This window comes from Haliaeetus albicilla, chromosome Z, assembly GCF_947461875.1.
Source record: "Haliaeetus albicilla chromosome Z, bHalAlb1.1, whole genome shotgun sequence".
Taxonomy (NCBI): domain Eukaryota; kingdom Metazoa; phylum Chordata; class Aves; order Accipitriformes; family Accipitridae; genus Haliaeetus; species Haliaeetus albicilla.
The window spans coordinates 3669403-3694682 of NC_091516.1; the positions used below are offsets into that span (position 1 = coordinate 3669403).

The window sequence follows — 25280 nt, forward strand, 5'->3', positions numbered from 1 at the left end:
ACACCAAAAGTAACAGATAAACTTGCATTATTTTAGTCTTTGCCATGTTTTTTGGAAAAAGAAAAAAGGCTAGGGTGAAAATAAATAGTAATTGTCTTTCTAAACTGAATCACACAGATACTGAACCCTATTTTCCTTTCAAGTCTCTGCCTATGTGGGAAGCTGTGGGAAATCTGTGTGACTGAGGGTGCTAGTGAAATTAGAGCATTTGAAAGCAGGAGTGTTTTATATTTGGGGTTATCTGCATAGTCATATTTTTCTAAGTACACAGCTTTTGAGAGACTGAAATAATACCTGCACTAAGAGGTTCCAGCTAGAGGCTTCCTATTACAGAGCATCATACACAATGTGCAAAGATTGGGGGACAGAATCAAAGTATGTTTGTTGTGGTGTTTTTTTGTTTTTGTTTTTTTTTTAAAAAAAGGCTTTTCAAGAGGAGGAGATACTTTTGTGATTATACTGAAGCACTTCAGCGAGATTAGGAATTAAAATGAGTATGAATAGGAGTATTGGAGAATCTAGAGTAAGTTTGCATGTGTTGCAATACTGAGTCAGCGCAAGGTCTCAGCTTCAACTAACTTGTTTTATCTTCTGCCCCTCCCTTTTTCTTTTTGAAAATTTTCTTTTGCTGAGGTATACAGTCTTCTCAGAAGGCAAGAGACAGGCTCTCCTGCATGTATTTATCAGTCTCTGAATATGCATTTGATTGCAGGTATCCTGAATTCTGCACCACTGCTCTTGCCTGGTCGACATGCATTGAATGCAGGATTGCTGGCTGCCAGTGTTGGTGGAATGGTTCCGTACATGATTGATCCTAGTTACACTACAGGAATTACTTGCTTAGGTTCTGTGTCAGCTCTCTCAGCCATAATGGTAAGCTGGGGAATTGTAGGAGGTGAAACAAATTAAACAAGCAGTTTGTTCTTCAGCTTTGCTCTTAATGATTGTATTTTACCATCCTGAGTCACAATCATCATAGTGCCTGTATGCTAACTTGCAGTAGCAGATAGCGAGTGACTAACTAAATTTAGCTGTAAACCAGAACTGTTCAAGAGAACAGGCGTGTATGTATATACTTAACTTTTTGCAGCTTAATGGAGCCTTTTATATGACAAACCGATATTTTAAAAGACTTTCTTGTAAGTTTATCCTTAAAATACTTAAGAGCACTGGATCTACAGGTTATCATGATAACTTTGTAAGATTATCCCCATGTGTAACTTCCCCCTCACTCACCGGCTATTGCAAAATTTGCCCTGCATATTACCATTGTGTAAAGTGAGTCTTGCAAAGACTGCTTAGTGTGAATCCTTTAATGGTATGAACAGTTCCATGGAGCTGGTAGGATATTTTTGTGAGTAAAAATACGTGACTAAGCACAGGATGAGGACAGTGGAGTGCTGTCCTGTCCTCTCTCAAAAGGCAGAATCGTAAGTCCAATCCTCAGGCCACAGCTTGATGTCTCATACATAGAAAATGCTTGAATAGGTTAAGTTACTTGATATTTATTTTTCAGTACTGCAGGCAGACTGACTTCTCTGCATGTTCTCCTTAGTCGTAGCTTACACTGAAGTATTTTCTTTTCTTTTCCAGGGTGTCACTTTAACAGCAGCTATTGGAGGTGCTGACATGCCTGTCGTTATTACTGTCCTGAACAGTTACTCTGGATGGGCTTTGTGTGCTGAGGGCTTCCTACTGAACAACAACTTGCTGACCATTGTTGGTGCACTTATTGGCTCCTCTGGGGCCATCCTCTCTTACATCATGTGTGTGGTAAGAAGTCAGCAGAAATTCTGCTTGTTTTCCAAGTAATGAAAAACCTTATATGATATGTTTGCTAGGAAGATAAGCAATTGGAAGACCACACTGCTGGGTGTTTACAGACTAGAAAATTCTTGATTGAAGCTGTTGGACTAGATGTCAGTCAGCTCTCTTTGGTTTGGAGAGACACATACTTCAAAACTGAGGAAAGCCTTTGCATTTACTTGGGCGCAGAGTGTTTGAATCTGGGCTCAATTAGGTATGCTTACTTGTGCTCAGTGGTTTTTTTAAGTCATATCACTCTGCAGTGTTGTTAAATTTAAGCTAAATCTAAAATTTATCAGGAGGAGATACTTTTAAGTAGTGAGTTCCTTTAAAAAAATGTTCAGTTCGATTAGAGAGTAATTTAAATTTATTTTTTGACGTGCACGAAAGTGTGCTACTTTCTTCAGAGAAGCTACTGTGAAGTACCACAGGGTGGCAGCAGGCTTGCGTTAATGTATTGCTGATAACTGTGTCTCTCAGAGCAAATGTGCTTCAACTCTGTGTAAATCATATTGCATTATTAGTAATGGTCTCATTTTTCTCTGGAACATTTGTACAGAAGTCTCTTGTTTTCCCGTGTCTGTCTCATTTTTGTTTTCAAAGATGGAGAGGTAATGACTTAAAAAACTTCACAGTGCAACAGCTGCCAACCTCCTGATTCTCTGTTGTGTTATTCTGTTTCACATCTGCTTTTGTGTTCTTGCGTTGTGATAATTGTTGCTGTTCTGTCCTGATGTTTTCCTGTGGTCAGCCCTGGCTGTTGTCTTTTACTTTGTCTCTGCTGATAAATGGTGTTTTACCATGTCAGGAATGTCCAGTACTATTCATTTCCATCTCTTTTGAGGAACCATTTCAGAAAATCATAAAGTATTTTTGTGCAGCTTCATGGAGGTGAGTTCAAATGAACAATCCCAAGCATGAATTTTAAAGAATCTTTTTCTTTCTTGAACATGTTTTATTTCCTTATCAAAAGGAAATCAGATTATGTGGCTCATGGGACATCTTTTTGTATATAAACTTATATAGTTGTATACAGTCAGCGATTTAGTCCATATTAGTAGAAAGATGATGCTTATGGGCAATACAGCTAAGAAAAGTATGTTCTTTAAAGTTCAATTTCTTCTATGTCTTGGTAAAAACATGATCTGTTGGGTACATATTTACCAGTGGGCATAGTCATTCTATACCTTCATTTTTCTTTTACTGCCCTCTTCCTTTTTTTATTTATTTTATTGCTAGCTCCTCTCAGCACTCAAGAGTTTTGAGATGCTTGCATCTGTTGGTTGAGGAATCTAGGTGAATAGGAAGCCTGGGGAAGTAATTAGCAAAATAGTTATGCAGTGACAGAGTGGCTTTCCTCTATGTATTTCTCAAATTTCAGGAAGTTTAGTTGTTGAGGTAGTATTCTAGAAATCTTGTGCTACTTTATGTAAGCTTAGACAATTAAAGTTTATCAGCCAGTAAAATAAAAATTATTTTGTGTAATTTCTGCACAATAAGTAGAATAACTTGTTTCTAGCCCAGCATTTTTCTTTTCTGCTTTACTTCCTTTAATGGAAATCATTACTTTGAAAAGCATTGTTATAATCAGGGGATTCAGTATCATTGTCTTGAAGCTGCATTTCAGGAGAAAAAATGCTCAAGAGTTTCAATAAACTTAGCATTTGGCTGCTGCAACCTGTGCTAATGAAGCAACAGTTTTCCCCTCTCTCTTCCCCCCGGCCCCCTCCTCCAGTATGACTTCCATCCGAAGCAGTATATTTATTGAAGCTTATCTAGTACAGACAAGAAGGTGTTTGTGGCAAGCTCTTGATGGTTGAAACCTTCTTTTTACAATATTTCTAATTACTTTTTGTGATAAAACCATAGCTTAATTATCCAAAACCTATCCAGCTAATTTCTTAAATCTTGACCTGATAAAATTGGCCAACATGTATTCAGATAAGCAGTTAACTTTTTGCACTCCTATCTGCTTGATTTTCCACCCATCCCTCTTTTGTGCCTATCAGTAGGGTGAGTTAAGGACAAAGAATTTAACTTCAAAAAAGCAAAGGCCTCTACTGTTCACTCATCCCATGAATTGTGACTTCTTTTAAAACACTAACAAAACCTGTCATCTTCAGAACATTGTATTAGCATGTACTCTCCCCTCCCCCTTCCCCCCCCCCTAGTGAGTACTTGATGATTGCAACAGTAGTATCAGAATCAGTATGCTTAGTGATGGGGAAGATGCTTCAGGTCGAAGAGGAACCATTAATTGGGGTGATGAAACAGAGCAAGAGGAGGGACAAATAGTGTTAAGTCTTGTAAATTGTTTGCTGGTCTATCACCTGTACTAGCTGTCCAGTTTCTGTGGGCACAGTGGAAGGACTTGGAGTTCTCAGGGATCAGGTGTTTAGCTTTCCCTGGGTTGTAAGGTCCTGGCCAGTACCACCTGTGTATGCACAGCATAGAGCGCTTTTTGGTGGTGGTTGGATTATCTGTGTGTGAATGGGCACTTTTATTCGTGTTTGTGGTCTGTGGTGGTAAAGAAGGTGAAAGAGGCTATAGCAGAGTTTCCACGCTGTCCCTGTGCTGAGTAGGTCTTAGCTGCATTGGTTAATTGTTGCCTGATGAGGTCTTGACTCATTATGAAGCCTTCTGTACCACATCCTTTTTTTGCCAGACTTCCCTCCTCTTTCCTTGGCTCTTTGGTGCAGAACCAGGCAAAGGTGCTTCAATCTCCTGCTTCCTTTGTGTGGATTCTCAAATTTGTAATAATATTTGAACTTTTTTTTCCTTTGGCCTGGTGTTACTGTTGTCTTTTGGTTTAGATAAGCGTAAAAAGTGCTTTGCTTCTCGTAAGCTTAGTGTGTGCAACATCTGGAGAGAGTATTCTTCTGTCTAGGCTGTCTTACCTGACACTTAACTGCTGTAATAGTACTAAGTAATCTGTTTTTCTGTTTGGCGGTTTAATATTGTGATACACATCAGAGGCAGCGTGTTCTTAGAGGATATGAACTCTACCTACTGCAGACAGTAGAAAGATGCTGATTTCATTGCATTTGTGCACCTTCCTTACAGTGATGATTTATCAGGAAAAACAGAAGTTCTTCTAACATCTGTGTTGTGCTTATTTGCTAGATGATGAATTTCACAGCGTGGCATATCTTCTTAGGCTATAGCAAAAAAACCTATGGAGTTTCATGGTTTGAAGTGTCTGTGGAAAATGGACACTTGGAAGCATACTTCTGTGTGGGTGTTTCCTCTCACTTGTATGTGTGCCTTTCCAGATCCATTCTTAAATTTTGCTGTGGTTTCTCAGCTAGCACAGCAGATGTTATGACACACATGTTTAATTAAGAAGCAATTTATCCTGTTCCTTTACTGCTTCTAAAGTTTTGTTTACTGCAATTACAAGTTTTGCCTACTTTCAGGTATTGCCAGATACTGCTTTGGGACCACACTCACAAGGAGACATGCCGGTGAAAGCATTTAGCCGGTGGCTTTTCCTGGCTATGTATCCAATAGAGCCAAATTTCCAGGATATGTTCTCCTCTTAAAGCTCCTAGTTGTAAGATCTCTTGTTCCCCTTTGATGCTCAGCCAGTTAGTTGATGGCCCCCTTCAGTTTGTTATAATTTGTTTTGAGTTAGCATTTGGTTAGTTTTGTGTGGCTACTTAGCTTTGTTGTGTTCTTTCCTGTCTTGATGCTGTAGGAGCTTTGCTTATGTACTACCTGTAAGAGCTACGTGGTTACCATGCTGTCATATAGGAGTTCTGTCCTTGCATGTTGAATTGCTCAAGAACTTAAGAAAATATCTGGCAAAAATTGTATGTATGTGTATATATATGTATGTAAAAAAAAAAATAAAAAATCTGTCATCAAATATGCATTTGTTTATATCCCTCCCTTTTAAGAACAAAAAGAGAGCAATATTTGCTATTTGTTTTGTTTTGTTTTGTTCTCTGTCTTGAGGAGATGCTGATGATCTCTCATTACATGTGTAATATAATGCATTAGGAGCTGATGTTTGGCTATTGTTGTGTTAATCGTGTCTCTGTTTTAAGGAGCCTGTTTTAAGTTTTGAGTTGTAAGCAGGCAAAACCAGCAGATAAAAGACTATTGTCAGGAAGGCTTTAATATTTTCAGAAGTTTTCTTTGTGGACATCTCGTCTCCTTTATTTTTGGATTTCATCTTTAGCTGACCGAAAACCTTTTGTCTTTCAGGCTATGAACCGTTCCCTTGCAAATGTGATTCTAGGGGGCTATGGCACCACGTCAACAGCTGGTGGAAAGCCCATGGAAATTACTGGAACCCACACAGAAATCAATGTGGACAATGCAATTGAAATGATAAAGGAAGCCAATAATATTATTATTACTCCAGGTATGACACTCTTGACTCATACAGCAAGATGTTCAGAGGATGTATTATTTAAAAAAAAAAAAACCAAAAAACAAAAAACGGAAATCCAAGCAAACAAAAACCCAAACCAAAAAACTGTAGCCTATCTTGCAGTTGCAACATAGCAGCAGCATGTCAAATGGTGACTGGATCTGTGGGATCTGGTTTTGTTCCCGTGTCAGTCATCATTCCTCTGTGTAGACGTGTACCAGTTTATTTTTCCTTGTGTGTGTCTCTTCTAACTTTGTCCTATTCATTTAGGTTTTAAATTCTTCAGGACAAAGACTGTCTTTTGTAAACTATGTTTATGGTTAATTTTGTGTACAGCTGTTGTGGTGTGAGTTTCCAAGCACTACCACAGTACCCGTGGTACCAATAAAACAGTAATCTGTTAAGTTACTGAAAGAGAGGATTTTATTTACGCTTCTCATTTCCTTGCTCAATTCTGCATTGTTGTATTAAAAAAAAAGTCAGAAAAACATCTAAAACTTAGTGTACAATAAATACTGGAAACCAAAACCCTGCGTTGTCTGAAACTATTATGTTGGCTGTAGCCTCACTGGTTCAATAGCACATTCCCTGTTAGGAGAGGTCAGGTAGGGAATAGCTCAAGACTTGTGCCATTCAGTTGAAGAAAAACAACCACTGTGTTAAATTTATTTTAGTGTTAGAATGAGAAGAATGCTAAAACCCAAACTTGTCTTTCATTTTGCTTCAGCTTAAATGAAAACATCAGTGAGGCAGGGTTCTAATTTGGGAAGTTACCTTTATTTCCAACAAAGCTTGCGAACAACTTCAAGGAGTTTGTCTCTTGCTCCTGTGGTCAAACCTCGAGGACACCGTCAATAATTTATACTCTCCATTTTCTTGCTGAGCATTGTTGCTCTGATTAATTAATTCAGACAGAAAGACTGAAAAGATTATTTGCTGCTAGAAGCCATATTCAACTACTAGATTTGCATTATGCAAAACCAAAATTTTGTTGAGCATAATGGTGGTGAAGCAACCTGATAGTAGCCTCTTTATCAATTTTTCAGTGTACCTGTCTGAAATATTCTTTTCTGATAAAGGAACACATATTTTTGTGAAGCTGAAATAAGTTACTTGTGTAATTTGACTGGTCAAACCACTACACTGTTAGTGGTCAGGAGACCAAAAAAAGGAGATGAATTACAGTAGTCAGGCTAGGAATATATGAGTATCTGGTGTGTGTATGTATATATATTTTTGTTTGTTTGCTTTTAATTATGAGACCTTCTGTTTGCGTGAAAGGTACTCTTATTGTAACTATTCCCTCTGCACTGAAACAGAAAAATAGCTTGAAATTTGGAAATTCTTTCAGGTTATGGTTTGTGTGCTGCAAAAGCTCAGTACCCCATTGCTGATCTGGTGAAGATGTTGAGAGAACAAGGGAAAAATGTCAGGTAAGTACGTTCCTTGATGAAAAGTATTACAGGTTGTTGTTTTTTTTAATTCCATTAAAATGTGCTACAAGTCTTTGTTTTTGTTTAATTTTTCTTTCAGCAGTCATTTTTATGTTGATCTCTCTCTCTCAGAAACACTAGCTGGAGGAATGCTGTAGTCTTATTAACTTAGAGTTGAATATCTAGAAATTTCATGCTTTAGTGTAAAAGATCCTGTACTCCCTTACACTCTTCTTAAATTTAGTTTTTGGAAGTAGCACAAGCAGTTGGAGAATAATTTTGTTTTTTTGTTTTTTTTTGTTTGGTGTCATGCTGAATTTCAGTTAAAAAGAATGGCTTTAAAATTTAATACTTCTTTGTTGTAGTGTTGTCCAAAAAGTGGATTCGTCACCTAGTGTGCAATGAGCCAATAATCACACACTCAGGAGAGACAATATTTATTTCATATTTGCGCAAAGATGGGTGCTAGGTGGTAATTCCACAAAGCTAGCACACTCTACAGTTAAACAAGCAAACAATTTATACAGTTTCAGATTCACCCACTTAGTTTCCAAAGTCCTTTCCTAAAATCATTATTGGTAGTCACTTATCTGCCACCATTTCTGTTGGGCTAAGGTTTTCTCCACTTCGAATTAAAGGTACAGTGTTCTTCTATTCTGCAGTACATGCTCAAGGAGTGTGGCGGGGTAAGTCTTTCAGGTCTTGAATTGAGTTGGTGGCTGTGATCTCCCTCTGCCACCTTTACATTTCCCCCAGTTACCGCAGTTGTCCAATGACGTCATGCCCATTTATCACTCAACTTTCAGTGCCTTCTGAGGCAGGATGTTCCCTTCTTATTCTTCTTAGAGGTTCCTCAAGGCCTAATTACTCTAGGATGTCTTTGTTAAAGAATGCTAGCTGTTTTCTTTTCTGATTACAAATGATTAAGTGTCTTTAGGCCTCCAGCTTAATATCTATACAAAGAATATGTTGCATGGAAAGATACAGATCATTTCACATTTTTAGGTTAATCCTCAACAGTAGCAACAATATCTTAATTTTTTGAAAGGTAAGTTAGCCCCTTTAGATACATAAGCTCTGCCTTTGGATATGGTAGTATTTTTTCTACAAAGCAAGCAGTGAAGTTTTTTGTAAAATACAACTTTAATGTAGCTGTAGCTTTTCCTGTTGTATTCAAGAGAACAGTTAGCAGCCTTTTCTAAAGGTGGGGAGGTTGGAGAGCTCTGAAAGCAACCACTTTGTGGAAATATGTTACTGTGAGGAGTAATTGCAACAGCTGACTTCAGTGCAGCAAGAATAGTTTTTCTTTATGCTTGTAGTCAGTGGGGAGAGAGAGCACAGGCCTAACTTAAGTACTTTGAATTGTCTCCTACAGAAACTTCCATTAAGGGGGATTGTTTACTAGGCTAAAATAGCTTTAATATTTTAAGTCCTAATTTCCTAAGAAAATGGGCCCCTCTGCTTGGGGAATAGTTAAGGGGGGTGCAGTGGGAATAGTTGAGGATCCTAGGCAGGACATGAGAGCCTCCTGCAGTAAGGAGAAGTGTTTGCTGGGGTCAGTCTGGTATGAAGGGGAAGAGTAGATCAGGCAGAAGCCTCTGCACTGAGAACATGGGACTTATTTCTTCCTTGGGATAACTGACTTGCATTAATAGAAGTAATGCTTACTACTACACAGCAACATTTGTATATTAAAAAAAAATTATGGACAGTAACATCCAATTCTGATTGGCATGTTTGAAACAATGCTGAGAAGAATTAACCACACTGTAATGTTAGATGCTCTTCTTAGGTTACATATCCTACAGTTTACCTTGCCATTTTACTCTTCTACTAACACTTTCTGCACTCTGGAATAGCTGAAGGCATTCAGTGTGTATTGATGAGAGGTGTCTTGCAGATGTTTAAGAGCTCCTGGTTTTGGACTGATGTGCAGCATAGTGCCTCTGTTAAAAGTAGATCTCCTGTCTGTACACTCAATCCGTGTGCTCTTACGTTAGCAGCAGGACTTCAGCTTCCTCAGGATTTCCCTTTGCCTCTTCCAAGCATTAGGGCTGTGGTATCTTCTCTCATACCATGCTTTGAAGGCTTCTACAGTATGATTTGTTCAGAAAGTAGCCAGTGAACATAGGAAGGTCTGAGGATGTAAACTTCTGTCGCTATTTTAATGTAACCTGAATCTTCACAGAATCACAGAATAGTTGAAGTTAGAGATCTCTGGAGATTGTCTAGTTCAGCCAGCCGCCTTGCTCAAATGAGTCAACTGGAGCACGTTGCTTGCGATCTTTTCCAGTTGGGCTTTGAATGTCATGTCTCCGGACAGCCTCCCTGGGCAATGGTACAATGTTCAGTCACCCTTAGAGTGAAACAGGTTTTTCCTGTATTTCAATTTGCCACCATTGCCTGTTGCTTGTTACTGGATACCACTGAGAAGAATCTGGCTCTGTCTTCTTTACTCCCCTCCATCAGTATTTATACACAGTGGTAAGATTCCCTTGTGCCTTCTCTTCTGCAGGCTGAAGAATCCCAGCTCTCAGCCTCTTCTCTTGTGACAGGTACTCCAATCTGTTAAGCAACTTAGACCTACCCTTAGTGGGTTCCCATAAGTTTTTGCTGTTGCAAGCAAGACTGCTGTTGGAGTTCTTTGTGTATTGCATGGAAGGATTATTGGAGTGCATGTGGCCAGTCCCATGGATTTATTCTGCTGGAATGCTGCTCCAAAAAGTAGAGATAATTTTATATGCCAGTATTGGCCTCAAGTCCTTTCCTTCTTCAGTTTTTCATAGACCTTATAGATATCAAAAGTACCAGAAAGCTAACATCAAGCTTCCCTTGCTGATTGTTTGGGAAACTATTTCCTAATTATGGTAACTTAGTATTTTAAAATTTGTCAAGGCTCAGTTTTCATTTGAAACAAGATATTTGGACAGATGCTGGTTAGCTAGACTCATTCTCCCATTTCCATGTCTTTATTTCAGTTAGATGGTGACTTTCCTTTGGAATCAGTACTGTGGCAATTAGTGCTTTTTGCTTTTGGTTTTCTTCTGCTATTTTTCCAAGCTTATTGAGAAATTGCATATAAGTTTTTGCTGTGTTTTACAGCATGTGTTGTGATGGGTAACAGCAGAGTTGTTGTAGGGCTTAGCAGCAATTACTTGTTTGTGTTTACCCAGAATGTTGCAATTTTGCATATAAAATTGCTTTATAGATACATTTGTTCATGCAAGTATGAGAAATGAGGGTGTGTGCTGGTGTATCTGCTTCCCGGAGCAGTTCTCTTCACACGTTATTTCTCCATGTTTAGCCAAAGCTCTGTGTATGTTCAAATTACATTAAAAATGTGAAGACCCATTAGTTGTGCAACAAAAGAACCTTTCTTGGCTAATGCGATGACAGTGTCGCATGCTTTCGGCTTTCCTTTCAGCACTTCTATGGCGGTGAGCTTTATTTTTTATTAACCTTGGTGAAATAAAAAATTATTGGTTTTGCCTTTTATCTTGGCTTTGCAGGGGAGAAACGTGAATGAATCCTTGAAATAACTGGCTCATATTTGAAAAGAGTCAATTTCAGGAAGGGATCACTGCAGTGGTTACCTAGTATTTTAATGAAATAAATCTGTATTTACAGTTTGTGGTAATTCAGGCCTTTCATCACTTTGCGGAGCTCCCACGGTGTTCATTGAGTGCAGCTGCTGTCCCTCTGGTTTCAGTAGGCCTGGAGTGCCTCGGGACCCTATGCTCACCGTCCAGATGTAGTGACACCCTCACACATCCGCTGTGGAGGGGTGCCAGCATGGACATACGATTGTCATCAACTTGTAATGCCCATACTGTGCCAAGAAAAATTGTGTCTGTCATATGGTCTTTTTCTGCTTCATGGCTCACGATCTATCCAGAGGAGCTGTTGTTTTCATTTACTTTGCCTATAGCCATAACATTGCCAGTGAAGAGCGCAGATTATATAACATGATGCATAACCTTTGGCTAGGGTTTAAATTTAGAAATATGGGAGAGTTTGGAAACTTCAGACTGTTTTAGTTATTAAATTCCATAGCTAACATCATCGCTTACTTGAGATGGTCTTGCAGCAGATCACATCTTCAGTGCATTAGTAGGATCACATGGAAAGCTGGGTATTGCTGAGCCTTCGTTATAGCTTTCCCTTGTTATGGATGGGTAAAACAACAAAACTTTTCATAGGCTAAATCCTGCAGTCCCCAGAATCCATTGGGCTTGGAGAGGAAATGCCTGTTCTAAACTGGTGTCGTATTTCTGCAAAGTTACAACTGGGTCAATTGTTGAAAGTTCTTGCCTTACCAAAGTTCTTCAGCCACATGGTGTGTTGTTTGTAGGACCCTAGTTGTGAAATTGTTTTCTTCTATGTAACTGTGACGGAAAAGGACTTAACTGCAAGGTTCAACCAAACAACTTATTTGAACTTCACTTGCAGACTTAACACGCCACTATTGCAGGTTTTACAGATACAATGGAGGAATGCACTATTGCAGTTTTTTAAGGCAAGAGTAGTACATTATTACAACCACAAGCAATTCACAGACAACCACAAATGCATTTACAAACTTAAAGCATAAAGAATATTCACTTACCCCTCCAGGTAAGGGCTCTCAATCCCAGGGGAGTTACCTTGACGGGCATCCCGATCAAGGGGGAGGTGTGTCAGTGTGTCTGTGTGTGTGTTTCCTTAACTGTATAGTTGGAGAAGTGACTCCCCCCTTTCCAACCTGAATCTTAGAGTTTTTATCCCCTGACTTGTGGAATGGTGTGTATGACTATGTCTGAGTGTATTATGATATATGCCTAAATGGATTATCTATATCTGAGTGGAGTTTACCCTTATCTTTCCTTCATTGGTCTGTGATTGTTTGAATACACAAGGTTGTCATTTGAAACTGAAGCTGAAACCCTCCAGGTTTTGGGTTTGGCTTTTTTTTTTTTTTTTTCACCTTGCTTCCTCAGCAACTGAATAGTGGTTGGATTGAGACTCAGGGCATACTATTTGCTAAGGGACTTCAAGGCTCAGTCCAGGTTTTGGTTCTTTGAATGGTGCAGCCACTGCCCTGTTTACTTTAGGGTTTATCAGACAGCCCAGGGCTAAGCTGCCTACACAGCTCCCTGTGGGTCGTCTCTGCAGAGAGACAGGGCCTCAAGGCAACCCAAGGCTGGGTCACTTTGGTAACCCCCCATGTAACACCCCCTGTGTGCACTAGACATGGTGAAACTCGCTTGTGAACTGAGCCGGACAATCCACCCAGTAACTAAATTATATTCTTTACTAATTCTATATATAGATATAGAATTATTCTATAGTATTATAGTACAGTTTAAGACTGTGTACATTCTCATATGTGCATAAATAATTGACGCTGTCCATGTCCACAGCAAGTTGACTATCTTAGCTTTTGCCACAGTATGACTTCCCTAAGACTTTCTCTATCAGTGTGTTTTGTTTTCCTGCATAGTAAGAAATTCTTGATAAGAAAAATGTATTGCAGGATGAAAGGACTCTTAAAATTGTGCTTTGTATAGACTTTCTAAATCTAACTCATAATTAAATATGGTGGTTTTCTGGTAACTCTTACAGTTGAGAGAAATGCAGATTACCTCTTCAACAGCCTTTCAAATTAGTTGCTAATACGTTAGTGTTTTGGTTCATTTTTTTAACCTAATTTTTATAGGTGAATTTCTTGAAGGACTTGTCTTCTGATGTTGGAGGATCTAATTACTCTTCAGCACATGGAAACATGGGTTTCTTGCATTTTTGAAAATGTGATAGCATGGGTTTAGTGTTGGACCTGTATTTTTGGATTTTTACTGTTACCTCTATGGCTGAGCTCTAATCAAATGTGTTTAGGGTTCTGGTTGGTTTTGGTTGTGGTTTCTCCCCCCGCCCCCATTGTTCTAATTGCTTGTGAGTAATAGAACATGTGAATGGGTACCACTTACACATTTATCTACAAATTGATAAAACTGATTAACTTCAATTGTTTAATGATACTAATTTACAGTCATCATTCTTTGTTACAGTACAAGAAAATCTAGAAGAATTTTAAAGGATGAGCTGTTAAGATGCTGTCCCAACCAGTCTTCACATACTGCATAGCTGAAGTGTGCATAAGATGGAAATTACTGTCACTGCTGAATGGCAGCATAAGAACAATGTGTGTTGATGCAAGTTTCTAGGAAGCTGAACTATGCTTACTAGGAAGACACTAAGTGTGTACCTGTGTGTCAGCTCTCAGTTTGTTTCTTATAATCAAATTAACTGGGTGGGTTCTGAATTATTAATGCTGCAGATGAAGGGTCAAATGGAGTCCAACAGATCTGTTAGCTCAAGTACTGTATCGGTGTAGCTAGAGAGAACTAGCAAACCTTGCTGTACCTGATCCGCTTCTGCAAGGATGCAGCTATAGCTGTATGCTCCTGGGGTTGTATTGTAGGTATGCCATTGGTTCCACATGAGTCAGCTCAGCTCTGGGTGACCTTACTAGGTCAGTTTGTGATGCTTTGTGGAGGCAGGCTCTTAATGTTCTTCCCTGCAGTTGGGCTCTTGGGAGGGTTATTGCATTGAGCTAAGGTCCATGCCGTGTATTTGGATCCTGCCCCTGCTGTGATGAACCATAGTGGTTAGAAACAGAGGGAGCCAGTACCAACCCTCACTTAAGTATGCTTAATTTAACTAATTTAATTCAGTTTAAATTTAACTGAACTGACCCCAGCAGAGCCACTGAGCTTACTGCATGCTGAAGTACTGTTTTTGGTGATATGTTGTTGCCTCAGGCATGACACTAGGCTAAGCTGGCTGTAATGCTAGTAATCTACATAGTCACCTATAATGTGTGATGAGAGCACTATATTGTGATACTCACAAGTTGTGCTACACTGCCACTGTGGTTGTATGGCAGGATTCAAGCTGTGGAATACATAAATGATGCAATTCTCAGTTCGTTTGGTTTTTGTTTTGTTTGTGTTTTTTTCCCTCCTGTTACCTTGAATAACGGATTACTGTTTGAATGCAAGCAGAGGTGGAGAGGTGTAAAAACACAAGTAAAGTGAATGAGGTGGGGGGAACAGGGGGTGAGGCAAAAACCCTTGGGCAAATTATTCTCCGCATATATAGCATCTAAAGTGATGAGTAAGCTCAGTTAGGCACCAGCCAGATGTTACTTACTTAACATCACTCTGTCCAGCTTTGGCATAATGACAGGAATCCTATCTTTACATGGATGAAGTGATCTTGAAACACTTCTGTATTGGGTTAGGTAGGTGCTAGCTCTTTCAGTATTGATTACAAGAATGTTATCTGGCCAGTTGTAATAAAGATAAATGCAGACTTTATGAACTGTCTAAAAAGTAATTTCCATTCTGAAATTTTTCAGTAATTTTTCATGCAATAGTTGTCTCTGTCTTTTTCTTACTACTATAATTAGCTTCATACTACTTTAAGTAACTCTCCCCCCAAATTTAAGTGCTTTCTGTGCTGAAAGTGCTGTCCTTGATATGACAACTGTCAGGAGTTTAGATTTTTAGTTTAAATTTAAAAGAAAATATTGCACTCTTGTTCAAAATATGAAATCATTTTTCAGTATGCTATATTGTCTTTCTAAAGTTAAAAAGTATCCAAAAGAGGCTAATTAAAAAGGCTGAATAACCTTGCCTGGTGGTCATGCTATTTAGGTGTGAAGTCTTAGTAGCAAGGAGGTGTATGCTCACTTGAGTGTATTTGACAATTGGAGGTGATAAGCAAGCCCATGTTAAATGGTCAGCGTCAAGAGAAAAAATTCCTGGTGGATTCTGTGTTTCAGTGAACTACCAGAATAATGTTTAAAGTCAGACACAGCATGGTTGTAAATCTTTGTTATGGGTAAAGTATTTGTAGACCGGAAACTTAATGTCATGTAAACAGAAAGTCAGAAAGAGTGCGAGATTTCTGATTGATTTAAAAACCAACCAACCTAAAGGAGTTCTTGCACGACTGATGTTAAAAGCATATAAAGAAACTTAGCAATTATTCACTTTAAACCATTTTTACCATAAAAGATGTCTCTCTCTTAAAATAATTCGTGTGTTGAATTTTTGAATATGAATAGGGTTCATATTTTCAACATCTGGGAGAGCATGTGTGACAAAATGTTTCTGCTGAAATGCACATAGCTTTGAAGAACTGCTGCTGTTGTGAGTCAGGAGTAAGATACACAGCTTTTATTAGACATGTTGCGAGCCATCAAGGATTTTAGCTATCTCTTTTCCATGCTTATCTGAATTCTGTTTTCTATTGGACAAGGCTGATTTCACTCCAGATATATGTAGATCTTATCTTGTGAAATAATGAAAGCCATAGACAAGCACATACTTTTAATGATTGTTTTTGACACACTTGCACATCCTGTTTCAAGAGGTACTGGCAAGCTACTGTCATATTTGGTTAACAGGATCTTAGAAGCAGACTTCTGGGATTCACTTCAGTATTTGTCCAAAAGCTTTTGTATGAGCAGCTTTTTCAAACTTTGTGAATATGCAGTATGTGGTTTCAAGCAGAGTCTGTCAGAAGTCACTAACTACTGATGGTTCATGCCATAACTCTTCCTGAACAAAGATAATTTGTCCCTTTCTTTTCTTTCTTTGCCTCTTGCCAGGAATGGTGAAGGCAAAGGTGCAATTCATTCTCTTGGCAGCTTAAATTTTGGCTTTCCAGCTCTTGAAATAAGATTGTATGTGTATATAGTATTTAATAGAAACCTCACAAGTATTTTGTTTTGTGTATTGCCAAAGCAGCTTTGGTCACAAAGACACTCAAATAATTTTATTAGAAACAAAGGAGAGTTTTGTTGGAAAATCTATTTCCACTGCCAGAAGAGTGATGGGTTTTCTGAAGTGTACTTCAGAATAAGAGTTCTCCTACTGTACTGTAAGTGGTTGAATTTGGTACACTTAAGGACTAGCTGCAGTACTATACATGGTTTATATTACTGAGTGAGTAGTGTGAAACGTAAGCTGTTAATGTTTTGTCCTGTGTATTTGCTCTTTTTTTTTCTGATTCTAGGTGTTATCCTTTGCAATGGGATCCCAAACATTTACTAGCTGAATACAATCTATTCTTTTTGTTTCTTTAAAAGCATTCCTTTTAAAACTAGCTTTTATCCTGCTGCTTGACATAGAGCTTAAAACTGTAGTATATCTAATATTATGTGGATTAATCACGTCCTTAATTTTGTTGCTGGAGTTCCAATTGTCTCATCTTTGCATTGTCTTAATGTTGTCTTGCTGATGGAGCACTCTGTTGCCCTTTTAAGGATGTATTTGTACAGTGTTAAATTCACAAGTGATCTGTATTGATTGGACTGTGACTTGTGGACCATCAGTGATGTTACCCACTTCCATCACAGGGAGTTGAAAACAGAAATATGTGACAATCCATCTGTCATGGCAAGTTGATTTGTCAGTCTTTCCCTCCTTTCTGAAGAAGTCTGAAGTCCCTTCATTGCATTCCTGACTCACTTGGATTTCTATTTCTGAGCAGAAATCCAAGAATTTACAGTTTTCTCTTGGGTATTTTCTGTCTCTTCCAAAGTACATGTAGGCTTCCTTACTAAACATCTAACTTCAGCCATATACAGCATTCATCTGAGGCATTTCTGGTGTGCTTGAGTCAGCATAACATTTGGTGATAGCTCCAGAGCTAGAAAGACAGGAAATGCACAGGACAGTAGACTGCCTCGTTTGTTCAGGGCCAGTGGATGAGGAGAAGAGTACAATCTGCCCACAAGAAATAGATTTGCTTCTAACCAAAATACATCTTTGGAAGTTGCAGCTAAACCAGTTTAACACCTCCATTCTGAATTTTGTCTGGTTTTTACTCTTACGGAACTGCATGTGTGCCTTAACACCCCCTGCTGTGTGTCGGTCTGAATTTTCAGTAACTCATAAGCAGTGTATTTTCCCTAAGTTGGTTTTGAGCTATTCTGAAAACATTCTTAAATTGTTATGCTTAAACCATTATAGCTTGTTAGCTCTCCACCTTTTCACTCCTCTTATTTTTTTCCCTCCTAAGATCAATCCTGAGAAGAAAGTGGCATGTTAATCTAATTCAGCAAAGTGTTGTCTTGTGCTTGAAATAGTCCCTGATAACTTTTCTGTTGGATTGGAGTGTTAGACTGTGATAGCCGTGCATACTCTAGCGATACCCGAGTCAATAAGGTCATTTGCCAAGGGCATTTCTAGATCTAGGAGTGGTTTTGCTTCAGGAAGGCTGTGCAGCCTTTTGGCCTTTTCATGCTGAGTATTGCATTGTGGCCAGTTGATTTACTCTGTGGTCCTTTTACTTTTCAGTGATGTAAGGGACTTGCAGAGCATGTTAATGTGGGTGTTGGTTTTGCAGCAAAAGGGCTTATTCATAAAAAACCCAAAGGTATCTGTCACAAGGTTTTAAGTATGGTACTGCTTAGAAAGTGGATGTGTATGCTTGCTCTGTGTGATGTGGCTCGGGCTGATGATTGTAGCCCGACAGAATGGTAAAATGGTCCTATTGCTTCAAAAGTGATTGAAGAAAAGCTTGTTGGTATAAGCTATTGCTGGGTGGAAAATTTACTCTTTTGGTCCATCTTGCAGTGATGTGTGCCCAGGCATCTCTGGCCACAGGTTCCTTCTGTGTTGTCACTGGAAGCATCCAGCAGGCTCTCCAAAGCCACATTGCAGGTGCAACAACTTTTTGAAAGAGTCTTCTTAGGATGGAATGATGAAAAAAGTGTTCTTCTAGCTTCTTTAGTTTTACTGGGAAATGAACATACTCTTCTGCATACCTGTTGTCAGTCATACTTTTAACGTTGCAGAGAAGGAACAGCTGCTCTCCAGGTGAAGACTCAAGTCTATGGACCTTGTTCCCTTTCCTACCCACTCAGTTCCCTGCAACACTGGAAAAGTAATTATGATATTGTTAAGGCTTAACTATTTCATTTTATAATTCATATGTGTGCTTATACTTAAGAACTTCTCAGCCTTGTAGGTTACAAGTGGCAATTTTACAGTATAAAATAGAGTGGTCAGTACTTATTAATGGGGTTGGACTTTCTTTCCTGTTAGGTTTGGTATTCACCCTGTGGCTGGCCGTATGCCTGGTCAGCTGAACGTACTCCTAGCAGAGGCTGGTGTTCCCTATGATATTGTACTGGAAATGGATGAGATCAACGAAGACTTCCCAGGTTAGCCTGCGAGTGATAAGTTTCCAGTAGATTTGGTTTGATCTTGTCAATTTTTATTTGATTCTGTTTTTACATCACACAAGGATTTTAAATATAGAAAATCTCAGTCAGGCCATTCAGTTTCTCTTTGTGCCTGTCATGATACCACTGTAGAGGAGCAGATGTCTTTCTCTTGCAATCGGAGTGCTCTCCCAGCTGCTGGTAAGTGAGCCCAGAGGAATGAGTACAAGTAATAACCTGACTCAGAAGCAGAAAACTGAGAAGCAGAGAGTACAGATGGGTAAAGCAAAGGGAAATATTGACTGCAGAAGTAAAGAAAAGAGTAGATAGTGAAGAGAGTTTAAATAGGCCTGTGAAACTTGTTTCCTCCAGAACCAAGGGAACAGTTGGTTGTGGTTTGGGTTTTTTTTTTTTTTTTTTTTTTTTAATGTAAATTGCTTGTAGCTGTGAGATAAATGACAAATGCTATGTCTTTTGTTCTCTCTGTTACTGGTCCATACAGGAAAACTACTGTTACTTCTTTAGGTCAGGTGTGGATGACTTGACCCTGTCATGTCTTGCAAACAAGTATAGCATTGTTCAGATGACTTCTTGCTTTCTTACATGTTCATTTAAAAATCAGAAAGTTGCTGGTAAAAGGTTTTTCGAAAGAATATTCAAAGGAGAAGCCAGGCACAAAGAAAATTGAAAGTGATGATACTATGTGTGTGTGAAACCACATTTAAATATCAAAGGATTTAACTTTGTGTGGCAGAGTGGTCTAAGGAGTCCCTTGGAATGGGGTTGTGGATGCTTGCAGTTTGCTGGCAGTATTTGGTAGCACACTTGGACTCTCACATATACCTTGCCTGATAAGTTTGTAAAATGTTTGTGAATAAAGTCCCCATAAATGTTTGTAGAGTGCTTACCATAAAGGGTGGTTCTGCCTCTAAATATCAGATTTAATGCAAAAATATACATCAGCCTCATTGTTCAGGTTTCAGATAATTTTTCATCAGCTTTCTTTTGTCTTGCTGCAGAAACTGACTTGGTCCTTGTAATTGGTGCAAATGATACAGTTAATTCAGCAGCTCAGGAAGATCCGAACTCTATCATAGCTGGAATGCCAGTTCTTGAGGTCTGGAAGTCCAAACAGGTGAGATTACCAGAGTTGTGTTAGCACCTACCTTAGGTAACATGCTTTTAAAAAATATGGTTTATAGGATAAGCTAAGAAGATTCTCCTACTCTACTGGTTTCCATGAGAAGCTTTTCTGCAAGTTGTCCAAGAAAACAGTCAGTACTTTGCAAGTGTGATGCACTGTTAATGATTTTATAATCATCAGCAAGTGCTTTAGTGAGACTAATGATGACTGCCAGTAGAAAAGACCAATGAAAGTGCTTCTGCTAAAAAATGTGATTAGAATAAGTGATGTTCTGCTCACATCTGCAGCCCTGAAGCGTTTCTGTACAAATACCTGCTTTTTGAAAGTTTATAGGAAATTTGATTGACAACTTAAATATGGAGGTGGAAATACAAAAATGAATAATATGCTTAAAAAAACCCAACCAAACAATGAGTGGCTGGTTTGAGTAGAGAGCTCAGTCTGTTCAGATTGAACTGACATTTTAGTTACCTCACCAGTTTTTCTCTTTGGAAGCAACATTGTCTGATCTAAAGTACATATTGTTGAGTTTCCTTGATGTGAAATCTTTGGTGTCTTGTTCTGAACCCAATCATAGCCTCAGTTCGTCTGTGGGTTAGCCACTCAAGTACTCAGTCATACGCACATACATTTTTCAGTGCTGCGCATAGCTGTGTGTTGCAATTTGAGAAATAAACATGTACACTGTAAAAGTTGGTAAAGCTTCACAGTTTCTTTGCTGAAGGTGCTCTGGTTAACTAATTCAACATTTAATAGCTAAAATCGGCTGAAATTTATTTTAAGATTTATTTAAAAAAAAAAAAAATCCGATGCATGAAGTAATACAGAGTAATAGGCTGGAGAAGTACCAGGGAGCATTGCATCAAGTATTGATATGAATGCTCATCTGAATTGTGTTGCTATCAGGGAATTGGATTCTTAAAATAATGAAAAAATAAAAAAGCCTCAAAAACCTTCTATATTACAATCATCAGTGCCCATCTTGCTTTGACTTTATTACATGGAATAAAGTAAAAGCATATGCATGTGTAGTGTCCACAGTCTCTTCAACTGACATGTAATATTGTGTTTAACAATAAAATGTTTCTGAAACTGGTCTGGATATCAATTTGTTGACTATATTAAAATTTGAAACACAGTTTTGTAGCAGTGAGCACCCTATTTTGGCCAGGGATCTCTCTTCCTCTCCCTTTGTTTGTGGAGGTTGTTTTTTTGTTATCTTTGAGGGCGTACTTGGTTTTTCCTGTTTCAAACATGAGCTCTTTATGTGCAGGTCATTGTAATGAAGAGATCTTTGGGAGTCGGTTATGCAGCGGTGGACAATCCAATCTTCTACAAACCCAATACTGCCATGTTGTTGGGAGATGCTAAGAAGACTTGTGATGCTCTGCAGGCCAAAGTCAGAGAATCGTATCAAAGCTAAATACTGATTTATATTCCTCTCATGGTTGCAACTACAGTTTTGTCACAGAGGTCATGGAGAATAAGAGTTAGAAGAATCTCTTACTGTCATAATGCAGCCAGCATTTGGAGAAGACTGCATTGACTCCTAGGAGATGTTAGTTCAGTCAGGGAATGTAGGTTTTTATGAAGGGATGGGCCTATTAGCCCCTCAAACTAAATCTCCCATGAGGCAATGCATTAAAGAACAAAAATGTCCTTTTTAAGGTTAACATTGAGCTGTTAAAAGCAGAAACTAATAACTCGGGGTCATCTTGAAGTAGTTGCTGCCTTATTCCTCCTTATTCTCTGTACTTCTGTCATGGAAATTCACTAAAAAATACTGTGCCAAAATCGTATTGTGTCCTATCATCAAAGTTGTTCTTTGGCCAGTGTGGACAAAACAACTATTTATTTCTTCAAAACTTAAATCAAAATTACAAACAGATGCAAGCAGATGCAAATAGATGCTTACATGATTTGAGATTCTAAACGTAATATTCTGTTTGTTTTGTGGATTGTATGGATGCTGTGAATCAGAACATTTTAGGAAAGTTACTTTTCTTTACAGTTCCACTTTTTTGTAGTGCCCACTTATATTATGTAAAATGAAACACAGGATTTCAGGGACCTACCAAGTGATCTTCAAGCCTGACAAGGAAATGTACACTTACTTGCACTGCTTAACTGTTTTAAGCAGCTGCTAAATTCTCCATCTTTCCAGTTGTTGCCTTTTTAAGTGTCTGAGGAAAAATGTGGTCTAGTTCTGGACGGGCAGAACGTCTTGCATACCTGATCTCTTAACAGAATTTGGACCACAGTGTTTCAGTTTATGTTCACTTAGACTTTTAATTGTATTTGCTACTTTAAAATCTAGCGATGCTTTCTTAGTTAACATTTTTGTGATGCTGGAAAAGGCACTTTTGAACATATTTAAGATGCTGGAGTTTATTAGGATTTTTCTAAATAAGTAAGCTATTGTTTGGACAGCACAGAAATGTACCAAACTTAAAATCCAATATTTTGATTATTTGACTTCTCCCTAATCTAACTAAAAGCACCGTTAAATTCCCATAATAAGTTCAGCAAAGAATTAAATTAGATTATGACATAGATTGCTGGGTTTTTTTTTTATTATGTTAAGTGCATTTGAGTGGAACTCAAATATTTGCCTAATGAAATGAATTTATCATGTTTCTGTAATGATGTAGCAACTGTCCATGGTGACAAAGGCTAAATAGAAATAGCTGTACTTGAGTTAAAAAACATTCATATCTGGGGAAGACAAACTATTATGAAGTACGTCTTGAAATGAATCCATCTTGATTCTTAGAACAAACACTTTTTATTACACCATGTATGGAGACCTCATACGAAATATAGTATTTCTACTTAGCTACCTCTGTTTTTATGTGAAGATCACTTAAAACACAGACTTTGAACAGGTAATTCATTAAGAAGTGTAACAATGTGTGAAAAGCTACCCTTTTTGCAAGTCTCTTTTATATAATTTGAAATAAAAATTATCATGTAAGCATAATATGTTGTACGCTGCAGGAAAAGACTTATACTTAAATTTTAATTTAAAACATCGCGGCAGCTATATTTGAATGTAGCATGTATGGCCTCTTGATTTCATTGTATTCAACTTTTCTTTTAGGTCTGCAAAAAATAGGAGGGAAATGGGAGAAGGGGAAAGACAAGGGAATAATCCTGTCTCTCTCTCTCTCTCTCTTTCCCAACTAAGCAAAAAAGGGGATTTGAAGGGATTTAACATCCCAAAGCATTATTTTTTGTCTCGTCCAAAAAAGGGGATTTGAAGGGATTTAACATCCTAAAGCATTAATTTTTGTCTTGTCAAACTTGAAGTATCAAACCGCGGTATGCAACATGTCTGCTTATAAGTAGGTAACATAAGACTTAGCTTTTCTTAAAAAAAAAAAACAAAAAAAACCCCCACCACCAACAAAAGAAAAACCAACAAAAAATGGGGGTGCGAAGCACTTTTTTTTGCTTTGTATTTGGAAAAAACCCCATACTGTTACGTTGGATCAAAGGTGTTATCTTTAAAACTGTGCTTTGCCATGGAACACCGTGTAATGTTGAAATGCTAATAAAAAGTCGATTATGTTTTCTTTATTGATAACTGTCTCTTCTCTCTTTTTGTGTTTCCTGAGTCGGTAAGTAGTCTGAGATTCTTTCTGGGAATTAGAAGATCAAAATGCCACCAAAGGATGTTGAGGTTGAAGAATGTAATGAGAAGGAATCATAGTGGAATATGCATATTTCCTTTCTTTTTGTAATTTCAATGTTTCTTTAAAATATGCATTCCAGGTATGACTGATGTTACCTCACCGCAGCAACTTCACTATGAGCTTTTCTAGTAAATGAAGAGGGTTAGACAGCTTCTGAGTGCAGTTGATCCCAACATGTATTCCCTTTCAGACTTAAAAAAACAATCCAAAACAAACAAACAAAAAAACTCCCAAACTGTAAGAACTAACTTGGCCAAGTACTTAATTTTCTATTGGCTGAAGTGAATCGTATCCCTTTGAGCTTGATACCATATAAGTTTGTTTCAGTTCTAAGTTATGTAGGTCTATAAGATGATCAGGTTGATTGTTGATATGATTTCAGTTTCTACCTTCAAAATGAATGATAAATGAATAATTTTAGCCATCTGATAATTTGTTCATTTGTATCATTGCACAAGTCTGACAAGCGACTTTCACATTTTCTTCAAGCTTTGGTCAAGCTGAGACTCGAGGTCTCTTTCAGAGGCTGCAGTCTGGTGTTGATTCATGAGGTAACCTCTCTTCCTTCTTGATCAAGCAGCACACCCGGGAAGCATATATCCACAGCATATGGATTTGTAGTCTGACAAAGGTAAAGCCATGGACTATGTCCTTTTGTGGATCTGACTGCTAGTTTGAATATTTTACTCTCTCTACCCCATCTCCAGCTGCTTATTACCACCCAAGAGGTATTTACTCTAGCCTGCCTCAAGCAGGCTATGAATCTTCTGATCAGATCATGGTCCATGGCTGTGAGACACCTTGCATCTTTGCTTTTAATACAAGTTGTTGCTCTACTAACGTTAGAGGAATTTAGTTTGGAAGGATCCTCTAGAGATAGTTTGGTCCAGCCCCCTGCTGAAAACATATCCAGTTTGATCAGATGGCTGCAACTTGGGTGCATTACCTAGCCTAATCCTGTTACTGTGCCCCTCTGAGAAGAGTTGTTTTCACCACTGCCATGGAAAACAGCAGAAAGATTCTGCCCTTATCCTTCTAAGGTTGACAAACCCAGTTCTTTGTCTTTCAACTTGCATGTCATGTGTCAGGGATGGCTCCCAGTTTGGCTCGTTTCGGTATGTCAGTGGTTTCTTGTGCTGCACACACTAATCCAGATGCAATCTCACGAGTACAAACTGCAGGGGAGTCATCACTTCCCTCACCTGTGGGCTGTATGCTTAACTGATGCAGGCCAATATGCAGTTGGCCTTTGCTGCAAGGTCGTGCTGCTTTTTTCATGTTTCCAGTGGGACCATCTTGGTGATGATGGCTCATTTCCTAAGACTTGCAATGACTACTGTTCCAACAATATCACTAGTGTGGGGTGGTTTCAAAAAAAAAAAAAAAAAAGAAATTACAAATGGTAATGACTTGCCTAATCTAACTGCTCTGTAGCTGCCCAGAAGATATATTACAGTAACTGTGATACATGGCTCTTCCTGAGAGGAAGATACGTACTTACACCTTTTCATAAATGGGCTTAGTAATACTCGAAGATCCAAGTTCCCAAAAGGTGATGTTTTGAAGTAGCAAAACCAGTCCTAAAACATTAATTTAAGGTATTGCTTGA

At 38.4% G+C, this 25280-nt stretch overlaps 1 protein-coding gene across 4 annotated transcripts in view; it reads left to right on the forward strand.

The window, feature by feature from the left end:
• NNT (nicotinamide nucleotide transhydrogenase) overlaps positions 1-23562 on the forward strand; it is a 47484-nt gene extending 23922 nt beyond the window's left edge. For all 4 annotated transcript variants that reach the window (XM_069776320.1, XM_069776319.1, XM_069776321.1 and 1 more), the window contains exons 16-22: positions 713-873; positions 1594-1773; positions 6016-6175; positions 7536-7617; positions 18714-18832; positions 19852-19967; positions 21250-23562. In XM_069776320.1, the coding sequence (XP_069632421.1) occupies positions 713-873; positions 1594-1773; positions 6016-6175; positions 7536-7617; positions 18714-18832; positions 19852-19967; positions 21250-21399 (968 nt within the window). In that variant the 3' untranslated portion in view covers positions 21400-23562. The remainder of the gene's footprint in view (positions 1-712; positions 874-1593; positions 1774-6015; positions 6176-7535; positions 7618-18713; positions 18833-19851; positions 19968-21249) is intronic.
• Positions 23563-25280: the final 1718 nt, after the last annotated feature.